Genomic DNA, 24,107 nt, shown 5'->3' with positions numbered 1-24,107 from the left:
CATTCCTAATCCTTATTTAACTTGAGCACTTTGGAGCATTTGGCACTCCTGATCATACCCTGTCTTTTGAAATACTGACCTCCTTGAAGTCATACTCCTCTGGTTTTCCTCCTTTATCCAGCTGCCATACTGTCCTTTCAGGTTCTTTTTTTCCTGCTAAACCCATAAACGTTGATACTTCCCAGGGATAAAGTCCTACACTTTCTTCCATTCTGACCCTGTAAGGCCGAGAGAATCCAAATTCAAATGCTTTAAGAAAAAGGCAAGTAAAAATGAATGATATGCACTGGGTCTAAGACACTAAAAAGTGATGGGGGCTATGGTGAACTACATAGTTCAAATCCCATTTAGAGATGGCAATCTCTATTTGGCTTAATCCAATTGTTATTTTATAGGAAAGTAGCCGTATAGACTGGAATTTCCAAAATGCCTATTTCTAGGTGCAATTTCTTAGTCTTAAAAACACTCTGTGAATAATGATAATATTAAACCACCAGCAGTCCAATTTAACCTACAAGCTGCTAGTCTCTCATCCCTGCAGATTCTCCTAAAATAATCTCATCTATTTCCATGGCTTCAATATCCACTTTATGCTAAATTTTTCCAAATCTCTAAGGTTAGCTCTCTCCTCCATGCTCTATACGGATCCATATATAGTTGCCTTTTTTTTTTTTTTTTTGACTGCACCACACGGCTTGCAGGATCTTAGTTCCCTAGACCAGGGACTGAACCCCTGCAGTGGAAGCGCAGAGTCCTAACCACTGGACCACCAGGCAATTCCCTCTATCAGTTTTCTAATCCCATTCGCCACCATGGTTTCATCCAGATTACTAACAGCCTCCCAACTGCTCTCTACTTCTATTTTGTCCCATTTAATCTATTCTCCGTAGAATTCTCTTTAAAAAGTAAAATTTACGATGTCACTATCCTGTTCAACCTCCAAGACTTCCCTTTGTGATTATAAGAAAATCTAACATCTTTAACACTGTTTCCAAGGCCCCTGTGGGTCTGCCCAGCAACATTCCTTCAGTTCCCGGAATGCTATAATCTTGGTGCCTCTGCAGGTTCTTGGCTAAGAACACTCAGACTTCATATTGCTTCTTATAGGTCACTAGTTTTCCTTGACCTCCAGATTATCTTGTTCTTCACATCTCATAACACTCAGCAGTCAGCACCCAGTCAATTCACTGTTCAGAATGTCTATTTACTCCATCATACTAAAATTGGGAAGGCAGAAACCACATATGCCTTGTTCACCATCGGAATTCCCAGTCCCTTAAACAGCGCCTAGCACAACGTTGGCTCTCAATAAATGTCAGTTGAAATAATGATTATTTACTCTTGCAGACAGCTATTTAAATCCTTCCCTAATCCCTAATCCTAATCTTTCTTTTGAGAGAAAAGAATAAGTAAATCTTGACTATCTCATTCTCAAAAGGCCAATTACAGAGGAATGAATGAATGACCCAGTCACGTGAGGCTAATTATGGGTCACTGGCCACTTTAAGCGCGGGGGTTGGGGAATGGAGAGCTGCAGTAACAGCACCATGCGTGAATAATCGAGCAGCTACAGGTCCTAAGCCTAGCAAACACGTGCTGCCCGCCGAGCACGGAGAGGGCGGGCACCCGGGAGGAAGATCCTAGGCGGCCGGAACGTGCTCGCGCCCGTGGCCGCCGCCGCCCGCGCCGCGGCCGTCCGGGTCTCGGAGCGAGCGCACGTGCGCCGGCCGGACCCAAGCAGAGGGAGCGCCCGGGCACTCGCAAGGAAATGGCGAGCAAGGCGCTGTTCAGGGTTAGGGAAAAGTGTGGGGCGAGTTACGCCCCGAGAGGGGAGAGTAGAGAAGGTAAGGCTTTCGGGACGGAAAGGAGAGAGGGAGGATCGTGAGCTAGGTAAGGCGTCCCGACCTAGGCCTTGGGAGGAAAGGGGGCGGGGGGGGCAGCGGTATAAAGGTACACCTGAAACTGGCTGCGAGTTTATTCTAAGGTCCGGGTCGGAAGTGCTCACACCTGGAGTTTGGCGCGGGTGGGTGGAAGGTGGAGCCCCACCCCGACAAAGCCAGGCCCTCAACCGGCCCAACCTCACCACAGCCCGACTTCCTCCTCCCAGCGCGGGCGGCCTGGCCTTCTCGAGCGCCAAATCCCCTCGCTTAGCTCCGCCCTACCACTAGAGGAGGGCGGTTGGGGGCGTGGCCCGCCCACTCCCTCGTCTGCGCTCAGTCGGCGTCCGCGTCAGCCGGAGCCCGACGCGGTGACGCGGCACGTCGACGTAAGTGACGCGCAGGCCCGGGCCGCTCCTCCTTCCTTGAGTGAGTGCCGGCCCGGTCTGGGCGGGGGAGAAGAGGGCGGGAGGGGGAGGGAGAGGCGACCCGGGAGTCGTAGTGGGCCGCGGGCCGGACCGGGTCCCGGGGCGGCGGGAGCCAGGGCCGGGCCGAAGGGCTTGGCGGGCCGTTAGAGGGCCGCGGCGGCTGTCGGGTCTCCTCCCCTGCCGGAATTGCGCGCCCCGGAGCCCGGGGCCTCCGGCGCTGTGCCCACCCCGCTCCAGCTCGCGTCTCCCGACTCCAATTAGGTCAGGCTCGGAGTCCCGCGGCCGCGGCTCCGGCCCCCAACGCGCGGCGGCCGCCCGGCTCGCCTTTCTTTCTTCCCTCGCCTTCCTCTCCTCTTGTCTCACCCTCCCCCCTTCTTTTCACGTTGCTGGGGTTTTGTTTTTTGTTGTTTTATGCTTTAGGGGTTTTGTTCCTCAGCCCGAGCTCATGGGTGTACGTTATCATGCTCCTCTTTTGTAGAACAGCCCGACGGCCATGGAGGCCGAAGAGACGATGGAATGCCTTCAGGAGTTCCCTGAACATCATAAAATGATCCTGGACCGATTGAATGAACAGCGAGAGCAGGACCGGTTTACTGACATCACCCTGATTGTCGACGGTGGGTAGCGTGGTGGGCCGAGGAGCGAATTTGTGGCTTCACATCTTCTCTCCCCTTCCCCCATCCGCCTTTTTTATCCACCTTCTATGGACTCCCTATCGAAAGTCTGCGGACGGTGTGCTCTGGAACCCGAGGACACTTATCAGTGTCCCTTCACGTAGACCATGCTGCAGAAGGATAGTCACACTTTCAACATAATCATGGCATTTTAACTTCTTGCAGCCTTTTGAAGTGTTCGCCTTGTACACTTGAGTGCAAGGTGGCGGGGATAGGGAGGATGTCTCTAAATGTTTGGTTAGTAGATTTCTGCTAAGCTGCTTTGAGCAGTCTCCCACAGGAGTCATTTGGGAAGTGTTCTTTCTAGTTTCCCAAATGGTCTTGGAGGGAAAATGTGAGATATTCCTTTGCAGCACTGGTACCCCCTTTGGTAACCCCCAAAATATAATGTGGTCTTTACCAGTCTTAGGAGTAGTCATTATAATGGATGCAAACCCAGCTTGGGTATCTTTTCTGTTTAGTGAAAATAGACTTCTTGAGGCAAGCTATACTTTATTATAGCCTACAGCAGGTCTGCTGTAGGTTGAGTTTCCAAATATTAGGCATACTAAAATGTTTTCCATAGCAAACACATCCAGCTTGGTGCTTATTCTGTGGCTTTTTCTTATCTTTTCAAATGACGTATAACCTTTTGGGTTGTGTTTATATTTAGCAGTTTCAACTGAATAGGATATGCCTTTGACTTAAGTGGTACCTCCTGAAATGTTGTAAGGTGGCCTTTATAAAGCTGACTTAATAAGGCCCTTGAGGTAAAGATCTTGCTTCATGTCTAATTGAGATTTAAATTTGTCAAGATAGCTGTCCAGAATATAGTTTTATAATTATATTAAGAAAGACCTATTTTACTTTAATTTCTTAACTTGTTTTATAGTTTTATATTTGATTTTTGTGAATATGATGATTTTATTTTGTTTTTTCTCTAGGACACCATTTTAAGGCCCACAAGGCTGTTTTGGCTGCTTGCAGCAAGTTCTTTTACAAATTCTTTCAGGAGTTTACTCAGGAACCTTTGGTGGAGATAGAAGGTAAATGCTTGTTTTAAATACAATATTTAGCAAGCATTATAATTTGATGAAGTTTTAGGCAGTTAATTTAGCAAGATACCTTGGGAAACAGGCATCAATGGTTTCTATTCGGTAACTGGATAAATTGTTCTTTTGACACCTGAGAATTCTTACTTTTAGTAACGTGCTTCGTAAAATGATCTTCCAGGAAAAAGTCTTACGTTAAACGGTTGGTCTCTTAAAGGAGTCTTTTTCATTGCTAATACCAGTGATCACTGTCTTTTGAAAACATGTATTAAAAGTGAATTTCCATCTTATTTAGTGGGCTTATGTTTCAGCCTGGTCCAGATGCTGCAGGCCTCTGTATTAGCAGCATGATATGCACAGTGTGAAATGGGCTGTCATAATATGGAAAAGGCTGGGAAAGATTAACTGAAGTAGCATTCAGAAGAAATTCTAGTGGCTATAGAAAGTCTAGGATGGAAGGGGGTCATCTACTAGATACTGTCTTAAAACAGAAGTTTTTATACTTGTTTGACTTTTTGTAATAATAGCCCACCAAGTGCCAGGTATTATGCTGTGTAGTTTGTGTGCATTTTCTGAGGTTCACAGCAGTGCTTTGAAGTAAGTGGTTTTATTTCCAATTTACATATCAGGGAGCAGGCTCTAAAAGGATACTTGACTGAGGTTGCCCAGCTAGCAGGGGATTCAGTTTGTGCTATTAATTCTGCTGCTACCATAGCTAGCCCTCTACCCCTCAATCCAAAACTGTAGGAAATAAATCAGCTTTCCTACATAAATACAGGGTTCTTGAGTTTGGGTTTTGTATCTCTCTCAGTGTGTATATATTCTCTGTTATGAATGGGTTGCCTAGAAACAGTATTCCCTTGGAAAAATTTGGTGTCTAGGGGAGTAAAGAAAACGTAGAGTTAACAGTATTCTCTTATTTTGATAGTTCCAGCTTACCTAGCATTCTGGCTGGTATCCATAGATAGATTATCTTTGATTATCTGTGGTGGACAGAGCACAGGCATGATGGAAATCCTCAAAGCTTACTAAAGTGAGAATCCATCAGCCTAGATGGTGTTTCTGTTACAAGGCAAAGTTTTGTCCGTTTATTCACCTGAGGTACTGAGACCCCAGGCAGTTTACTTTATCTCAATTGCTTATTTGCCTCTTCATCTGAAAAGTGGGTTAATAGGCTTGTACTATTGTACTAATGATTAATTGAAATAGCATCTGCAGAGTGCCTGGCGTACTGTTTGGTGCACTGTCAGAGCTTAATAGATTGGGGCTGTTTATCAGATTTAATACTTATTATAATATACCATGCCAGACCCAGGAAATGAGAAATTGATTAATAAGACAGCCCTTAGAGAATTTGCAAATTTAATCATGGATAAGCAACAGTTACGGAGTGCAAAAAATGTTGCAGAGAATTTTGTTGCAGAATGGTGTCACTAAGGAGGGAGGGTGAGTGGTTTAGTTTACTTTAGAGAGAAGGAGGATTTCAAAGATGAGTCAACTTCTGGGCAGAATCCTAAGTCAAAAAATAAGTGGCCCAGGCTAGAATATGCATTGCTGGTGGAGTGTGGAGTACTGACCTACCTGGAGAAGTAGGGTCTTTTCTTCTGAAGACTAATCACCTTGGGATTATCTCTTGTACTTCTGATGTGCTATGTCCATTATAGTACAGGACACACAACTTTCAGCATTTAAACTATAGAAAGTAAGAAAGAAAAATGTAAAAACGTTCTTCCTGTTTTTGCTATTTGCCAGATTCAGGTTTAAAGAATCAATTTGGCTCAATGTCTTCTTAAGCCCTTAACTTTGGAACTGCTGTACTATCTGGCTAGGTCACCTGGCTGGAGAGAAAGCCCTGGGCATGCACTTAGAAAACCTGACTTGTAGTCCCAGCTTTACTGTTTGTTAGTTGTGTAACACTGGACATCTTAGCTTCCTTTTTCTCTTTTAATCTGCAGAATATGTCAAGTAATTTTGGATTATGTCATGGGCATTATTTTTTTCCTTTTTTTTTTTTTTTTTTTTGGTCTGTCGGGTTGTTGAGGCATGCGGGATCTTTCGTTACAGTGCAAGGTTTCTTTGTTGCGTGTTTGGGCTTCTCTCTAGTTGTGGAATGTGGGTTTTTCTCTCTCTAGTTGTGGCGCGTGGGCTCTATAGTTTGTGGCACGTGGGCTTAGTTGCCCGGCAGCGTGTGGGATCTTAGTTCCCCAACCAGGGATCGAACCCGCATCCCCTGCATTGGAAGGCGGATTCTTTACCACTGGACCACCAGGGAAGTCCCTGTCATGGGCATTTTGAATATTATGTTTTGACACTCTGTGTGCTGTTAGAATCCTCTGGAGAATGCTTTTGGTTTTTGTTGTTGTTTTGATTTTGTTTTGTTTTAGCAGACAATCAACCTGATTAGGTTCAGACTGCCTTGTGTGGACTGTGGATCCAATTCCAATTTAGTTTTCAAGACCTTTGTTGTTCTGTTCAGGTCCCAGGTGTGCCGACCTGGGTGGTAGTCCACACCACAGTGTAATTCTCAAAGCCTTTGCTGTGCTGCCTCACGTCATTTTTGCACATGTGCAGCCGGGTGGTTAGCTCAAGACTGCATACACAGATTTAAAGGACCTCTCTCCAGCTCCCTCCTGATGGCCTCTGTACTTCAGCTCCCCTGAGCTCCCTTTCCTGGCCCTCTGGCCGGCAGACTAGGAGGTTAGCCTCCCTGTGCTGTCGTACATTTTCTGCAGTGGAATCCATTTCCTGGATAATAACATGGTGAGAGAAGAAAATAACAAGAATTCTCTCCATGCTCTTCAGATGATAATCTCTTTCCTAGTTCTCAGCCAGAGAGAACTTTCTCTTAGAGTTGAGTTGCCTGCTTGGTGGCAACTAGCCATAAATGTGCAGCGCCAGAACGGGGGCTTGTCTTGAGGGAGGGCTGAGAGAGGAATAAAAACCAGCTATTTTTCCCCACCCCCACACACTCTCCATCCCCTTTGCTGGTTCCATAGCCGGAAAGAGTTTCTCTTGGAGCTTTTTCTGTCTGCACCTGCTACCCAGTTACGTTACGGGAGTTGGGCTGTCCTCAAGCTGTGTTATGTGGGAGGAAAAATATAAAACCAGGAAACTTACTGCTGTTCTTTGAGTTTTGATTTCTCTCCCCAGTCTCTTTGCTTCTGTTTTTTCTTCGGAGTCCTCGTATATTTGCTTTATGTATTCTTTTCAGGATTTTTAGTTGTAATCAATGGACAAGATAGGGTGGCGTATGCGTTCTTCATCCTAGCTAGAACTCCCATCTGTAAAATAGGGATGGTTCTTGTCTTTAGCCGCTCATTAGAAACACCAGGGGAGCTTTTGCAAGTACTAATACCCATGCTTTTTCTCCAGATCAATTAAATCGGTCTTTGAGGGGTGAGATCCAAGCATCTGTATTTAAAAGTTCTCTAGGTCCTTGTTATTCAAGGTGTGGTCTGAGGATCCGTAATGCATGGGCATCACCTGTGAGCTTGTTAGAACTGTAGACTCTCAGGCTCCACCCTAGACCTACTGAATCAGAACAGAATCCTCAGATGATTCCTTTGTACAGCAAAGTTAGGGCAGCACTGCCCTAGGACAAGTCCAGTATGCAGCCAGTGTTGAGAACCACTGCCTTACAGGGTTTTGTAAAAGCAAATATATGTAAAGAGAATTTAAATTGTAATATGCTCTATGAGTATAAACTGTCATTAGATGCAAGCTGAGCCGGCTCTCTCCCTGTTTCCCTGGTTTCTGGGTCCCTGGTGAGGTAAGTTACCTTTGATTAGGACTGCAGGTTCACCTTTGATTTAAGTGAAAATTGTTGTCCTTGAAGCCAGTTGCATCCCAGCTCAGCTTGTGACTTGGATTCACACCATATAAAATCTTCAGCAGACATTCACTCCCTTGTTCAGAACACAACAGCCTTCTCCTAACCTGAGCCTCCAATTTTCCAAATCCATTCTTTTTTTTTTTTTTAAGGAATTTTGCCCCTTTTTAAAAATATTTTATTTATTTATTTATTTATGGCTGTGTTGGCTCTTTGTTTCTGTGCGAGGGCTTTCTCTAGTTGCGGCAAGTGGGGGCCACTCTTAATCGCGGTGCACGGGCCTCTCACTATCGCGGCCTCTCTTGTTGCGGAGCACAGGCTCCAGACGTGTAGGCTCAGTAATTGTGGCTCACGGGGCTAGTTGCTCCGCGGCATGTGGGATCTTCCCAAACCAGGGCTCGAACCCGTGTCCCCTGCATTGGCAGGCAGATTCTCAACCACTGTGCCAACAGGGAAGCCCCAAATCCATTCTTTACTTCTCCTGAAACCACAGATCCATAAGCACCTAGTTTCTCTCAAACAGCAACTCTACCATCGCGTCCAAAATCTTAGCCCCTAGGGGCTTCCCTGGTGGCGCAGTGGTTGAGAGTCCGCCTGCCGATGCAGGGGACGCAGGTTCGTGCCCCGGTCCAGGAAGATCCCACATGCCGTGGAGCGGCTGGGCCCATGAGCCATGGCTGCTGAGCCTGCGCGTCCGGAGCCTGTGCTCCGCAACGGGAGAGTCCACAACAGTGAGAGGCCGCGTACCGCAAAAAAAAAAAAAAGAAGCACTTAGGGTGGGCTTCCCTGGTGGCTCAGCGGTTAAGAATCCGCCTGCCAGTGCAGGGGACAAGTGATCGATCCATGATCTGGGAAGATCCCCAATGCCGCGGAGCAACTAAGCCTGTGCGCTACAACTACTGAGCCTGCGCTCTAGAGCCCGCCGCGAGCCACAACTACTGAGCTCATGCGCCTAGAGCCTGTGCTCTGCAACAAGAGAAGCCACTGCAATGAGAAGCCCGTGCACTGCCACGGAGAGTAGCCCCCGCCCGCTGCAATTAGAGAAAGCCTGTGCACAGCAATGAAGACCCAGTGCAGCCAAAAATAAACAAATAAATAAATTTATTTTAAAAAGAAGCACTTAGGGTGCTTATAAAAAACAGTTCCCTATCCCAGTTTTGATTCTGGAGATCAGGGACCCATGCTTAAGTCTACAGGTGATTCTGATTAACCAAATTTGGGAACTAAGTCCACAAATTCTTGGAGGCCAGTTGCTTCTTGAAATTACTAATTTTTAGAGTTTTCTATGGTAATCCACTGTGTGTATTACATAATACTCCCATTGGGGTCTGGGGCAATATCCTATAACCAAATGATAATTCAGTGTATTATTAATAAGCAGCATAGCTTATTAATATTTACTCTAAGTGGGATAAAGATTATAAATAGCCTCATGTCAGTTCAGATCAAATTTTGCTGCCAAATTTATGGGAAAACTTCTGGTTTTAAGAGATTTGGGGGACTTTGGAAATATGAGTAAAAGATTACAGTCCTGTAGTGAATGAGACATGGGTATTCAAACTCTTCCAAGCAGGAATGTTTCATACCATCATCCTATTTAAAAATCTTTATCATGCACTTTGGAGTCAAGCCATCTGGGTTTAATTCTAGTATTATCACTTAATAACTATGTGACTTTCACAAGTTACTTAACTTCTCTGTGCCTCAATTTCCTCATCTGTAAAATGGGGATTATAATAGTACTTCATAGGGTTGTCAGGAGGATTAAGTCAGTTGATGATTTGCAAAGTGTTTAGAGTCCTGCCTGATATGTATAGTAGGCATACATATGTGTGTTTGATTAAAAATCAAAATCTCATTCTGCTTCAGGAAAAATTTACACATTGTTTTTAGGAAAGATTTCTGTTGCACTTTTAAATGTTTGGTCAAAACAACTTAAAAAAAACCCCAGCAAAATCTAGTTGTCTGTTCCTCAGGCTACTCTCATATAATAAAGAACATGGTTAAAAGACAACCAGGAGAAAAAAGATTAGGGGACCCAATAAATTAGCCATTAATGAATCCAGTTATTTTTAGTTTGCTTATTTGGTAGCATGTAAATTGGTCATATTACATTAAATTTTATGGTGCTTCTCAATATTCAGATTGTTTTCAGGCATTTTGAAGATGAGTTTTCTGAGGCTCAGGGGTTCTGACTTGCCCCAGATTGCACAGGTTATGGAGAGACTGAACTGAAACTTGAAAGTTGTCTTCCTGAACGATATTTTTTCCTAACACAAATAGAAGATGGTGGATATTCCACCAGTATTCTTACTGTTGTCCTGAAGGCCACATTCAGGTGTATAAAGTACATGGGAAGAACATAAAAATATTTTTTCTTTTCCTATTTTTTTTTCTTTTTTGGCCACCCGGAGCTGCTTGTGGAATCTTAGTTCCCCAACCAGGGATTGAACCAGTGCCCTTGGCAGTGAAAGGGTGGGGTCCTAACCACTGGACTGCCAGGAAATTCCTGTTTTGTATTTGTAATTGTGCATATTGTGTGCAGCTTGGTCTTGGGCATTTCTTAGCATAAAAAAAATCTATAAAAACAAGTTTTCTCTTTGTTCCTGTCAGTAGCTTTTCATAGCCTTGCATTAGCAGACTGAAACAATATTATATAGCTTTGAAGAGCACAAAGAGGTAGAGTATCATTTGGGGCCAAAATTTAAACAGAAACTTGTAAAGAAAGCTTGGAATTGTGGAAGCTTAATTCTGAAAGTGACTTTAGCCTTTATCCATTTATACCTACTTTGTGTGCCTGCATTTTAGGAAGCATTGTGTTAGATACTGTGAGGTGGGTGTAGAGGCAGATTTCTGTAAAGTAGCTTACAGTCAAGAGTTGTCCATGAATGCTAACTATAAGACCAGGTACAGAGTTCAGCCTGAGGGAACTATTAAAGAGGTTCATTAAAGATGTGGCATTAAAATTGGTCCTTCAAGGGTGGTAGGATTTGCCGAGGTAAGGTGATTAAGCATTCAGGATGGAGGGTGTTAAGGAAGGCAAGGAAATTCTTAGAAAGTGAAGGGTTTGTTTGAGGATCAGTATATAGTGTGGGCTTGATATAGTTTAAAATTTGGAAGGAAAAATAGTGGTAGGTAGAAAAATAATGTGAAGGACCTTGAAATAAAGGCAGAGTGGTACTGAACTTTATTTGCTAAGCTTTTGAAAGCTCTTGATGATTTTGGAGCTGAGTTGACACAGAGCTCCCTGGCAGGCAACATAGCATGTCTGATGTAATAGCCCATTCGTGTATTTGAGTGAGAGATTTTACTGTTCTGTAAGAGCCTTAGGAAGTCTTTGGGAAAGATCTTAAAGTAGTTCGCTAGTTAGTGCTGAACTTGGCTACAAAATTATTATACTGTAAATGAGAATTCTGCCAGGAAATTATCTTCCAAAATGACAAATACTAATCATTTTCCAAACACTGGGCTTCTGTTTTTTTCTTTAATAAATGTTATAAGATTTGAATCAATGTGGATACATGTTAATGCGTGTCTTTTTTTTTTTTACAGGTGTTAGTAAAATGGCCTTTCGTCATTTGATTGAGTTCACATATACAGCAAAATTAATGATACAAGGAGAAGAAGAAGCCAACGATGTATGGAAAGCAGCAGAGTTTCTACAAATGCTTGAAGCTATCAAAGCCCTTGAAGTCAGGTAATTACTTATTTCCTTAATGGGGAACAAATAGTTATATTCAGTCATGTTCACCCTGACTGTTAGTCAAGAATTTACTGTCATGCCATAAGGAACGGATTTCCTTAATGAGGCAGAGATAGTTATAGTCAGTCATGTTCACCCTGTTAGTCAAGAATGTATTGTATGTATCATGCCGTAAAGAGCTGATGTTTTGAAATTAAGAATATGTATTTAAGGATCTATAAAGTCCTACTGGTTATGATTGTTCTTTCCCTCACGCTTGATTTCTTGTCCGTATGTAAAAACTGTGCTAATATTAACTCAGGTAGCATCTTTTGTTTCTAATAAAATAAGGAGGACTAGGCATCTTTTTAGGAGTTCTCTGGGTTCCTATAAACTATTCTGTGGATTCAGGTTGTTAATTGTACCAAGACTTACTCTAAAAACAGTTTGGCTTACAAAGATTAATATGGTACTGTTTAAAAATAAGTGAGGAGGGGCTTCCCTGGTGGCGCAGTGGTTGAGAGTCCGCCTGCCGATGCAGGGGACATGGGTTCATGCCCTGGTCCGGGAAGATCCCACATGCCGCAGAGCGGCTGGGCCCGTGAGCCATGGCCGCTGGGCCTGTGCGTCAGGAGCCTGTGCTCCGCAACGGGAGAGGCCCGTGTACCGCAAGAAAAAAAAAAAAAGTGAGGAAATCGGTGAAGATATAAGAAATAGGCCAGGTGGAAGTGATAATCAGTGAAATGTGATAGCCAAAATGCATGCTGTTTAAGTCTGTACACTTGCTAGATGGACCGAGTCTAGCTCTGAGTTCTGAAGTACCTAGCGCAAAGAAAAGGGGAAAAACACCTCAGTTACATTATTTATAATAAGATGAGAACAAATCAGTTTAGGAGCCATTCTTGGTTTTAAAACACACAGTTTCTCATAGGAAGTTATTAGGAAAACATTAAGTGATATAATGAATAAAGACCTCAGCATCTTACATAATAAATAGTGGCATGGTAGTGTCTAAGAACAAGAGCTCTGGAGTCAGACTGCCTCGGTCTGCTATCAGCTGCTCAGTTGCCTTATCTGTCAAATGGGGATAAAAATGGTACTTTCTACATAGGATTATTTGTGAGGGTTGAATGAATGAATGTAAAGTGGTTAGCATGGAGTCTGGCAGGGGGGTTGTTGTTATCTCCTGGCTTTGTTTCTTGTGACCCTCAATATAGGTCATTGGTATAACACTAATGTGCAGTTTGGTAAAATCAGTTTCACATGGGACAGAATGATCTAGTCTGACTCACTGATGTGGTTCAGTCAAAAGATATAACTTGGAATAACTAAGAAATAATTGAACTGTAGTCATCCAAAAATACTATTTCTCCTAATGAGCTTTTAATTAGTTTGGTGACAGAGTTCAAGATTAGACTTTTCTGACAAGAGCGTGGTGTATATATTTTCTCTGATGACTACTGCTTGGCACATAGTAGGTGTGCAGTAAACATTTATGAATGGATGAATGGGTGCATGCCCATTAAAACCAAGCCAGTATTCTCCTGCAGAGAGAGCTAAGACACGGCTAGCAAAATAGAGGTGTGTTGAGGATATATACCTGATTAGGTCATACCTTCTCAATATGGAGGTAGGCTAGGGGAATATATATGCATGGGGCAACATCAGATTTGTGGTTAGATCCTGTATGAGAACTTTTTGAAAACATGTTCTGTGTGGTCCCTTTGTTGCTCATGGTAGCGAGTAGCATCTTACTACAGGGAAAGTTCTAAGTAACAGAACATTGGAATATGTTCTGTGACAACGGCCCAGGTTGGATTTGGTAGGCATTTAATTGAGTTCATGTGTCTAGTCATTGGGTAAGAACAGCTGGGTACAGCTGTTTTACTAGGCCTATTTAGAACCTTTTAGAAGGTTTATTATTATAAGACTGGGATCCTTATAATAATTATAACCATCAGCGCTTTACAATATAAATATAGTAGCATGTTGAATTGTTTCATGAACCAGTTAGGCATGCAGTATACTCTGAAGAATTCTTCAGAAAGATAGCAGTATTACATATTGGCTGTTTATAATTGGCTGTGTATAATGTTATACAATTTAGGAATAAAAATTACATAATGTAGTTGTATTTAAATCAACTGGTGAAGGCAACTCTATATTGAGTAGGCTATTGTATAACTGTTTTGCAGGTACGGAAGGTGAATAAGGCTCTTCTCACATTTGCAATATGCAAGTATTTTTGGAATATAGTGTACACTTTTTGAATGGCACTGAAAAAAAATACTAGGACCTTATTTTGCTGAAATTGCATCATTGTTTATTTAAAACTGTAGGAGAAGGTTCCTGTTATTTGTTAGGAAGAAGCATTTGCCTTACAGATTTTTTCCTCCCCAGCCTTTTAAGATGTAATTTACATATAATACAATTCACCCATTTTAATGTAGAGTTTGAATTTTGTTAATTGTACACAGTGGTGTAACCACCACCACAATCAAGACATAAAAACATTCCCATCATCCTAAGTTTTCTTATGACCCTGCAGTCAACCCTGATCCCCAGCCCCAGGCAGCCAGTGATCTGATTTTTATCACTGTGGCTTTATCTTATTTAGAATGTCATATAAATGGATTCCTAAGGCGTGTAGTCTTTCGTCTTTGACTTTCTTCACTTAGTGTCATGTTTTAGAGGTTTGTCCATGTTGTTGTGGGTTCCTTTTTATTGCCGATTATTATTCCATTGTATGGATATACCATCTGTTATGGACATTTAGGATGTTTCCAGTTTTTGACTGTTACAGGTAAAAGTGGCTACGAATGTTTGTGTGTAGGTCTTTGGACATATGGTTTTATTTCTCTCAGTAAATACCTAGTATTGGAATAGCTGGGTTGCATGGTAGATGTATTTAATTTTTTTTTAAGAAACTGCCAAACTGTTTTCCAAAGTGATATATTCCAACTTGCAGTGTATGAGAGTTGCAACTGCTCCACAGCCTTGCTAATACTTGGTATGATCATACTTTTTCATTTTAGCCAAGTTGGTAGGTATATAGTGGTTTTAATTTGCATTTCCCTAATGACTAATGATGTTGAGCATTTTTTCATGTGCTTTTTTGCCATCTGTTTATCTTTTTTGGTGAAGTATCTTTTGCCCATTTTTAAAATTGGGATATTGTCAAGAACTGACAGGTGGAAGACTTTATCCTATTTGCAAGCTAATAAGTTGGCCTGCCACATTTTTATGGATGCTGGCAGAAAACATGAAACTCATGAGTCAGAAAGGACTTTATTTCTCTCACAGCATATGGAGCAGCATGAGTTTCATGTTCATATCAACATGAAGCTCATGATGCCGCCCCCCCGCCCCGCCCCGAGTCCAGTGGGGAATGATGCAGTGGCCTCGCTGTGTACCGTGCTCACAGTGGTTTACATTACAGTTGAGGAACTCTGGGCTTTAGGAAACCCAAATCTTTTATAATGAGCTGTAAGCAAACCTGCCCAGCTTTTGCCCCAGAGGGGCTGTTATCTTTATTATTCTGTATAATAAACGAACCTGCCCTCCATTCTGGTGGAAGACAGGCTCTATTTTCTAAGGCAATTTGCTGTACAGACAACCTTGAAAAGATAGAACAAAAGACTGCCAGTGTGTTTGTGTATAAGATATGCAGAAACATGAGGGATCCATGGAGAGTTTTCTTCTACACTGTTTTAGCTTCTGGTGAATTTTCCCATGAGCACACTACTCCGTGACCACTCTGATTGATCTGACAAATAGGGGACTGGGACCTAATCCATTCAGTTTTCCTTACACTGGATTTAATTAAGACAGCTATCAGCAGCACTCCAAGTAGCAGGATGTGGCCACCCTGCAGTGCTAAGCTTAAGCGTGCACGTACCCCCCCTAAGGTCCTACACTCAACCAATTGAACAAATCCCTAGAAAGCCAGGTGGCTTTCTCCTTTAGTTTGTGTATTGACTTTTCCACTTAGCCCTAAGCATTAATCTAAGTATAGCAAGATGTTTTAGCCATTGCACAGTCTGAGCATTGGTCCACAGGGAGGAAGTCTAGGGCAAGTCTAGCCTCTGTAATAACCCTGGCCAGTGATTTGAGGCTGACATGAATACCTTCCAGAGCCCAAGTGGTGTCACTGATCACATTGTCTTGAGTCAGGCACAAATTTTCTACCACCTTTTTATTTGGATGACTCCCATTGTAGAGAAAACTGCCCGTAGGGCTTGCATAAATGAGTCAGTTATTCCTCCAGGACGCTCCCCCAAGTAACCAAGGGTTACTTTTCTTCTTTTGGCCGCCCAGGCGGCACGTGGGATCTTAGCTCCCTGACCAGGGATTGAACCCGCGCCCCCTGCACTGGAAGTGTGGAGTCTGAATCACTGGACCGCCAGGGCAGTCCCAAGGGCAGCCTCATTTTGGAGAGACCTCCACGGTCATCTGAGAACTGAAGTGATCTGCTAGTGGTGTTTCCCTGAACGCTGGGTGGTCCCCGCTTCCCACCTCAGAGTTGCAAGGCATATGTTTGGGAGGGAAGGAAGTTAGTACTTGGCTTCCATACAGGAAGTATAGTTGTTTGTGCCCCCAAAGGGGGACCTTCATCAGTCAGGGGCACAGGTTGACATGGTCACCAACATTGTCTCCCTCTTTCCCAGCTCAGAATGATTGGGTCTAGGCCTTGTTTTTGGACTGAATGTCTGAGGGCAGCCAGTTCGGTCTGTTCTGTTTATCCTGAGCACCTGGATGCCAGCTGAATGGCAGTCAGCCGCCTCGCGAACTGAGCCTCAGCTTTGGGAATGGTAGTGGGCCAACATCTCGTGTTTTGCATGGGGCATGCAGGACGCTTGACCATCCCCTGCTGTTTGCAAAATACTTCTCGGTAAAGTTAAGGGAGATGGTGATCCAGTTGTCAGAGCCCTCTGGCGTGGGATGGCAGATCCAGCACGTTTCAGCAGTTGGGGAGAGCTGCATGAGAGCCTCTTCCTAGCTGAGGAAGGCTCTAAGAGTGGTTCTGAAGAACAAAGGTTTTTAATGTCCCTTCTTCCCCCATACCTCCTGGAGTCTAAGAGGTTCTCTCTCCAGGTTCCAGGGTGGTGGTTCTCCCTCCACCTCCACAAAATCAGTGTATCCCATTCTAGTAGCTGTAACTTAATCCCTTTTCCAGTCATCTCTTCCCCTTACCCAGACCTTTCATCTGGAATGGTCAGGGACAAGAATATTTTATAAAACTTAAGAGACCCATTATGTCTCCCACTTTGGCTCACAAGGGCCAATCTGATTGTACTTGGCAAGCAGTATATTCAACCAAGTGGTCATTACTCTTAGGATCTAAGATGATGTCCATTCAATAAGAGAATCCAGATGGCTGAACTTGAACTAGGTTTGAATCTGCTAGGCCCACTTTTGACCAGGCTGTCACCTGGAAGTGGTACCAACCAGGCCGTCCCAGGGTTGCCATTAGGCAGAAGGAAAAAGATTGTGTCTGAGAATGGTCGGGACAGATCCTGAACTTCCATTTAGGTTTATGTAACTTCCCACCCCATTAGGCTTGATCATTACCCAGGAGGCAGCTAAAAACAGATCCTTTTCCTGGGAGAGCTGAGTTTGATGACCAAACTGCCTTACTAGGACCTTTGGACAAGGAGGAAGTGAGGGAAGTAGAGTCTGAAATCTTTTTGAGTCAGTAATTGAGGAAACTATTGTAATTCTCTACAATATCAGTATCTGTGGATGGCAGGGAGCTTGAAAGTTTTAACAATACCTTGACTAACAGCCAATTGAATAGCTTTTGGTGCATCATTATCAGACTGCAGATGGTCCAGAAAGCTAAACATATGACACAGCTTAGTTTCAAGAGCCATCTGGTGTGTCCAGAACCAACTGCTCAGACTGGAACAGCAACAGTGTAACCTGAAAAAGTGTCAGTAGTTGTGAGGCATCAGGGATAGCCCTGAGATGGGGTGAAAGGTCTAGTGTAGTCAGCCTGCCAGGAACAGTTGGACACAATGCCCTGTATGATTTGGCCTCATTCACCATGAAACAAACAGGCCAACTTTGGCAGGTGTCACAAGTCTGACATGCGGTAGCAACTCCTCCATCAGAAGCATAGGGTCTTTGAATTTCTGCCCAGTCTCTGATGGTGGATGTGTCACCACGTTCAGAATAATGTTGGGCCTAGGTGGCAGTGATGGAAGTCTGGGCAGTGTAGGTTGATAAGCAACTTGATTCCAGTTGGTATCAGAGAACAGGCTTTTACCATGAGCGTCTAATCAGTTATCCAGAGAGTTGAAACAATAGCTGCTCTTCGTTGCCACAGTTGTGGAAAGATGGGTGTCTAATCTGCCAAGACTTGCAGGTCTCCCAGACAGCTTGGCCATTGCAACAGCCCAAGAGTCAGTAAAAATACAAGGCTCATAGTGGAGAGTGTCGTCCAGAGCGACAAAGACAGCCTTGAGTTCTGCCTTCTGAGCAGAGCAGCCATGTCCACTTTTGGTTTTGCAAAGTTGGTGTTAAGGCTGAGCATCCGCAGCAGCCCAGTGAATACCGTCAGCCTTCAGCTTAGCCAAACCATTAGTGAATCAAAGACCCCATCGATCTAGTGGCTTTCTTTGGGCAGCAGCGTGGGGGAGCCACCACTTTCTCACGTAAAGCCGAGAGACCAACTGCTTTCTTGACTGTCACTATTTCTTTATGACCAGTGAGACTTGTTGGGCACATCTTACCTTGCTAGTCATGAAGTCTTAGTTAACACACTCCCAAACGGCAGTATCAGGCTAGAGAGCCTCAAAGTTTCCATGGATCAGGCATCACTTTTAACAAGAGTCCAGTAGCAAGCTAATCCTTTCTTGTCAAAGGGAGCGTACCTTGTAGCCATGTCAGGGAATTGGCAAGTCCAAAATCCAGGGAATACCTTGGGGTGGAGACAACCTCCCGTTGCCAGAAGCTCTAATCTGCAAAAAGCGTCAGTCTCAGAGACTTACAGCTCAAAGAGGTCGTTAGGGTTTTGGGGCCTGAAGGTAGAGATTGTGCCACAGCTTGGTGGAAACTTCCAATGCAGCCTGTTGGTTGGAGCCCCACTTAAAAGACGCTGTTTTGCAGATTGACTGATATAACGAAGAAAGTAGAATGTGCAGGTGAGGCACATATTGTCTCTAGTACCTAAAAAGTCCAGTAAGATGCTGGGCTTCATTTTTGGTGGGAAGAGGGAGGAGGTGAAAAAACAGGTTTTCTTTTACTGCTGCAGGGGATTGAGTGTTGTGAATCTGCCTGTCTAGTCCCAAGAAACTCTACCTGGTGAGCAGTCCTCTGAATTTTGTTGGGATTTATCAGCAACCTCTGCTGGTAGAGGTGTCATAACACTACGGTCAGGGCCTTCGAGACTGAGACTTCTGGCTTGCCAGTCCGTAGGATATCAACAGTACAGTACAAATTTTAGATATCAAAAGATAAGACACTTGTGCTGAATTCTGACCCAGCTACTGGTGGCTAACGTAGGGGAGTTTGTTCCAGTAGCTCTTCTCTACATCTGGCTCTTCTCAATTGGGGTGTTCCGTCTCTGGTACTTATGGGATGAGAAGTGGTAAATGCACGTGCCATACCAATCCCTGCTGTGCATTCAGATGTCAAAGCAACAACAGTATGTAGAATCAGGCCCACCCCCAGGGTCAGGACAGCCTCCCTTTCCTGCTGTGATCCTTGCCCAAGCCCCATCAGTTGAATGTAAGTGCCTCCTCTCTGTGGAACCAGGTGGGATGGTGAGTTGGACACCTGCTGGATAAAACAGAGCCATGGAAGTTTGAGCCTCTCCCATTCTTGAGTTTTCCTCAGCATACTTGGACGCACACATGGTGTCTTCACTGTTTACCCTTGGGAACAAGGAGACCTTGGCTCCAACCCTGATTATCTTTCTCCAAGCCGGTGAGGGAAGGTAGAAGGAGGGGAAGTGGTGTGGGGGGAGAAAGTGATTCTCTGCCAGGGCGCAAAAGGCACATTTTGGTTTCAAGCAGCACTGGAGCTGCATGTGGCTCAGCCGAACAAACCTCCAGTGTTTTCAGCCCACTCAAAGCCCTCTATCAGGCAGCAAAGTCATCACTACTGACACTGTCAGTGTCAGTTTGGGGGACCCCTTGATTCAGTAGCCCCATCCACATTGATTTCTAGTTGGGGCCATGTGGTTTACGCCTTTTAGCTGACTCAGACTTGACTTCTGCAGTGGTGGTTTTTTTTCAAGAGTGTAGCTTAATCTTGGACATTTGCTGCCCCACTGTCATGATAACATCTCTTACACTTTTTCCTGGTCTAACATAACAGGGGGCTTTTCAGCAGGCCTGACCAAAGAATTTTATATTACCTTGGATCCTTTTTTCATTCCCCAGTGACTCATCTTCATCAGCATTATAAACCCAGTTGGGCAGGAAGACTCTTAACTAGTCAATGCCTCATCGTAGGAATTTGCTTCAGAGAAGTCTCTCCAAGAGCATCCACAGCACCCTTATGGCAGCCAGGACCCACTGCAAAAAAACTCAAACCTTTTACAATCATCTCCAAATAGATCTCAGGTGGACATGACAAACTGCAGGAGGAGCTGAGCCCTGAGATGGCCCAGGTGTTGCAATTCTTCCTTGCTCTACAAGCATTATGTTGCCCCCTCATCTCCCATGTGGACCAGCCAAAGTTCTAATGACTCAACTGGTTTCTGCTCGTAGCAGTTGTGAATTTCCCTCCTGGCACACTTGGTTTAGGTCCATGTGACAGTAACTTGTCTGTGAAGGGGCAGGACCTTCTGTCTCCACCCTCCTACTCCCTTTGAATCTTAGTGTTAATTGTTACTGTGGGCAGACTTCAGGCTGACCACCCAATCGGCAGGGAAGTCCTCCGCTGCCTCCCCCACCCCTAGCAAGTTTGCAGCAACTGGGACACCATTCCAGTTGAGTACTGCCCAGTACTCATCCTGTAACCACCTTCTGAGTTCTTCCTCATTAATAGGTGTTTTCGTTTCCTGGGGCTACCATAACAGAGTACCATGAACTGCATGTCTTAAACAACACGAATGTATTCTCTCACAGTTTTCGAGGCCAGAAGTCCTAAATCAAAGTGTTGGTAGGTCCGTGTTCCCTCAGAAGCCTCTAGGGGAGAATCCTTCCTTGCCCTTTCTAGTTTCTGGTAGCCCCAGGTGTTCCTTGGCTTGTGGCAGCATACCTCCAGTCTCTACCTGTATCTTCACATTGCCGTCTTCCGTCAGTGTTTTCATACGGCCTTCTCTTCTTTGGGTCCACATGTCCCTCTTATAAAGACTTAGTTAGAGTAGGGCCTGCTCTAGTGACCTCAGCTTAACTTGATTGCATCTGCGAAGACAATTCTAAATAAGGTCGCATTCACAGATATCAGGGGTCAGGACTTCATCATATCTTTTAGGGGCACACAGTTGAACTCAGAGCAATAGGCAAATAAGTAGAGGACCATTTATTGCCCAGTTGACCATACAATTTGGTAAACAGGTTTACTGCCAGCTCTAGTAGACTTCCTCAAATTCCATTGGCTGTGTGAGGTTTCATCCTTCCTGTTCCAGAAAGCCTTCCTTGTCTTTTTCAGCACCCTGTTCTTGGTTGCCAAACTTTGGCAAGATCTGTGAGGGATCTGAGTTTTTATCCTACTTGCAAGCCAAGAAATTATCCTGCCATGGTTTCATGGATGCTGATAGAAGATAACAGGACTCGTAGGTCAGAAAGAAGGACTTTATTATTCTCTGCACAGCAGGCAGCATGAGTTTTCTATTTGTGCCACTTTTCCCTTCCTCAAGTCCCACAGGGGTAACATAGAGTGGCCCAGGTGAATGCTCTGCATGTGGTCATTTTTCATCACAGCTGAAGGATCTCCAGCTTAGGAAACCAAAATCTTTTAGAATGGGCTGCAAACGAACCTGCCTGACCTTTATCCCACAGTGGGGGATATTATTATATTGGACAGTAAGTAAAGGTGTCCTCTTCTCCAGTGGGAGCCACTCTATCTTCCCAGGCTGTTGGCTCTTCAGCAAACAAACATCCTTGAAAACTAGTCCAGAACCAAAGCTGTCAATTCACAAGATATGCAGAAACACAAGGGACTCATGGGGAATTGTCTCCCAACAGTTGTCTTAAGCCGTTGAGTTCACTGAATTGTACGAATTCTTTTTGTATTCTCTATATAAGACCTTCGACAGATATATGTTTACAAATATTTTCTCCTGGTCTATGGTGTGCCTTTCTGTTAACTGTGTATTTCAAAGGACCAAGTTTTTAATTTTGATGAAATCCATTTTATCAATGTTTGCTGAAAGTCTCTGCTTTCTGTGTGCTATTTAAGAAATCTTTCAATGTTGCAAAGATTTTTATCCTGTTTTCTTCTAGAAGTGTAATAGTTTTAGTTCTTACATTTAAGTCTATGATCCATTTTTAATTTTTTTGTGTATAATAGGGTAAGGGTCAAGGTTTATTTTTACCATATAGATACCAGTTGTTCCAACACCACTGTTTTATATTTTCTCCATTAAATTACTTTGGAACCTTTTTTCAGAAGTCAGTTGACTATATATATATGTAGATCTATTTCTGGACTTTATTCTCTTCCATTAATCTCCATGTGTATCCTTTCACCAATATCACATTGTCTTAATTTTGTAGCTTTATAGTAAGTCTTGAAATCAGGTAGTATAAGTCTTACAGTCTTGTTTTCTGCCTTTCCATACAAATTTTATTATCAGCTTATCAATTCTTCCAAAAAGCCTGGTAGGATTTTGATTGATCTTATAGATTTTTTTAATCCATACATTGTGTATTTCAGGAACAAAGAAAACTCAGCTCCACTAGAGGAAACTACCACAGGAAAAAATGAAGCAAAAAAAAGAAAGATTGCAGAAACTTCAAATGTTATCACTGAGTCATTGCCGTCTGCAGAATCTGAACCTGTTGAAATCGAGGTGGAGATTGCTGAAGGCACAATCGAAGTGGAAGATGAAGGCATTGAAACGTTAGAGGATGTGGCTACTGCCAGGCAGTCCATAAAGTATATTCAGAGCACAGGTTCCTCTGATGATTCCGCTCTGGCATTATTGGCAGATATCACCAGCAAGTACCGTCAGGGTGATAGAAAAGGGCAGATTAAAGATGAAGATGGCTGTGCCTCTGACCCCACAAGCAAACAGGTAGAAGGTATTGAAATTGTGGAACTTCAGCTGTCACATGTGAAGGACTTGTTCCATTGTGAGAAATGTAACCGTTCATTTAAATTGTTTTACCATTTTAAGGAACACATGAAATCACACTCCACTGAGAGTTTCAAGTGTGAAATATGCAATAAAAGGTATCTTCGGGAGAGCGCATGGAAACAGCACCTCAATTGTTACCACCTTGAAGAAGGTGGAGTCAGTAAGAAGCAAAGAACTGGGAAAAAAATTCACATATGTCAGTACTGTGAGAAACAGTTTGACCACTTTGGACATTTTAAAGAGCATCTTCGAAAGCATACAGGTAATTAGCAAATACTTTATGTTAAAAGTATAGATTTTCCACATTCACTTGAAGCTAAGTGTCTAAATCCTTTTTTCTTATTTTAATTAGCACCACAGGAACCACTTCCTGTGTTCCCTAATGTGCCGGCTGAGCACACAGTGTTTTTATAATATTAGTTGAAATATTTATGCTTTCAAAGCAAAATCAGTACTAACTTTGAAAGTAATTTTCATTCTTACATCTTGCCAATTTTTATTTTTATTTTATTTATTTATTTTTTAAGATGTTGGGGGTAGGAGTTTATTAATTTATTTATTTTTGCTGTGTTGGGTCTTCGTTTCTGTGCGAGGGCTTTCTCTAGTTGTGGCAAGCGGGGGCCACTCTTCGTCGCGGTGCGCGGGCCTCTCACTATCGCGGCCTCTCTTGTTGCGGAGCACAGGCTCCAGACGCGCAGGCTCAGTAGTTGTGGCTCACGGGTCTAGTTGCTCCGCGGCATGTGGGATCCTCCCAGACCAGGGCTCGAACCCGTGTCCCCTGCATCGGCAGGCAGATTCTCAACCACTGCGCCACCAGGGAAGCCCCCAGTAAACAGTTTTTAATTGTGTTTGTGTTAATAAAGGGTGGATCATTTTGGGTTGGGTCTTTGTTGCTGCACATGGGCTTTCTCTAGTTGTGGTGAGCCGGGGCTACTCTTTGTTGCGGTGCGCAGGCTTCTCATTGCAGTGGCTTCTCTTGTTGCAGAGCAGGGGCTCTAGGCACATGGGCTTCGGTAGTTGCAGCACACAGGCTCAGTAGTTGTGGCGCACGGGCTTAGTTGTTCCGCAGCATGTGGCATCTTCCTGGACCAGGGCTTGAACCCATGTCCCCTGCATTGGCAGGCGGATTTTTAACCACTGCACCACCAGGGAAGCCCCACATTATGTTTATTTATTTATTTATTTATTTTGCGGTACGCGGGCCTTTCACTGCTGTGGCCTCTCCCATTGCGCAGCACAGGCTCCGGACGTGCAGGCTCAGCAGCCATGGCTCACGGGCCCAGCCGCTCTGCGGCACATGGGATCTTCCCGGACTGGGGCACGAACCCGTGT

General features: G+C 43.9%; 1 protein-coding gene across 9 annotated transcripts in view; it reads left to right on the top strand.

Moving 5' to 3' along the window:
* The first annotated feature begins 1,699 nt into the window (after window positions 1–1,699).
* ZNF131 (zinc finger protein 131) overlaps window positions 1,700–24,107 on the top strand; it is a 31,577-nt gene continuing 9,169 nt past the window's right edge. The window contains exons 1-6 of one of the 9 annotated variants that reach the window (XM_082621650.1): window positions 2,375–2,566; window positions 2,784–2,922; window positions 3,903–4,004; window positions 11,392–11,536; window positions 22,352–22,712; window positions 22,815–23,037. In XM_082621650.1, the coding sequence (XP_082477776.1) occupies window positions 2,799–2,922; window positions 3,903–4,004; window positions 11,392–11,536; window positions 22,352–22,712; window positions 22,815–23,037 (955 nt within the window). In that variant the 5' untranslated portion in view covers window positions 2,375–2,566; window positions 2,784–2,798. Of the gene's footprint in view, window positions 1,891–2,249; window positions 2,307–2,374; window positions 2,567–2,783; window positions 2,923–3,902; window positions 4,005–11,391; window positions 11,537–22,351; window positions 23,038–24,107 lie in introns of those variants that run through there. The other 8 variants (XM_082621648.1, XM_082621645.1, XM_082621644.1 and 5 more) reach the window with 8 other exon arrangements.

The sequence above is a fragment of the Mesoplodon mirus genome (assembly GCF_964341445.2).
Source record: "Mesoplodon mirus genome assembly, chromosome: 5".
Classification (NCBI taxonomy): Eukaryota; Metazoa; Chordata; class Mammalia; order Artiodactyla; family Ziphiidae; genus Mesoplodon; species Mesoplodon mirus.
This window is presented reverse-complemented; position numbering and strand designations above follow the sequence as displayed.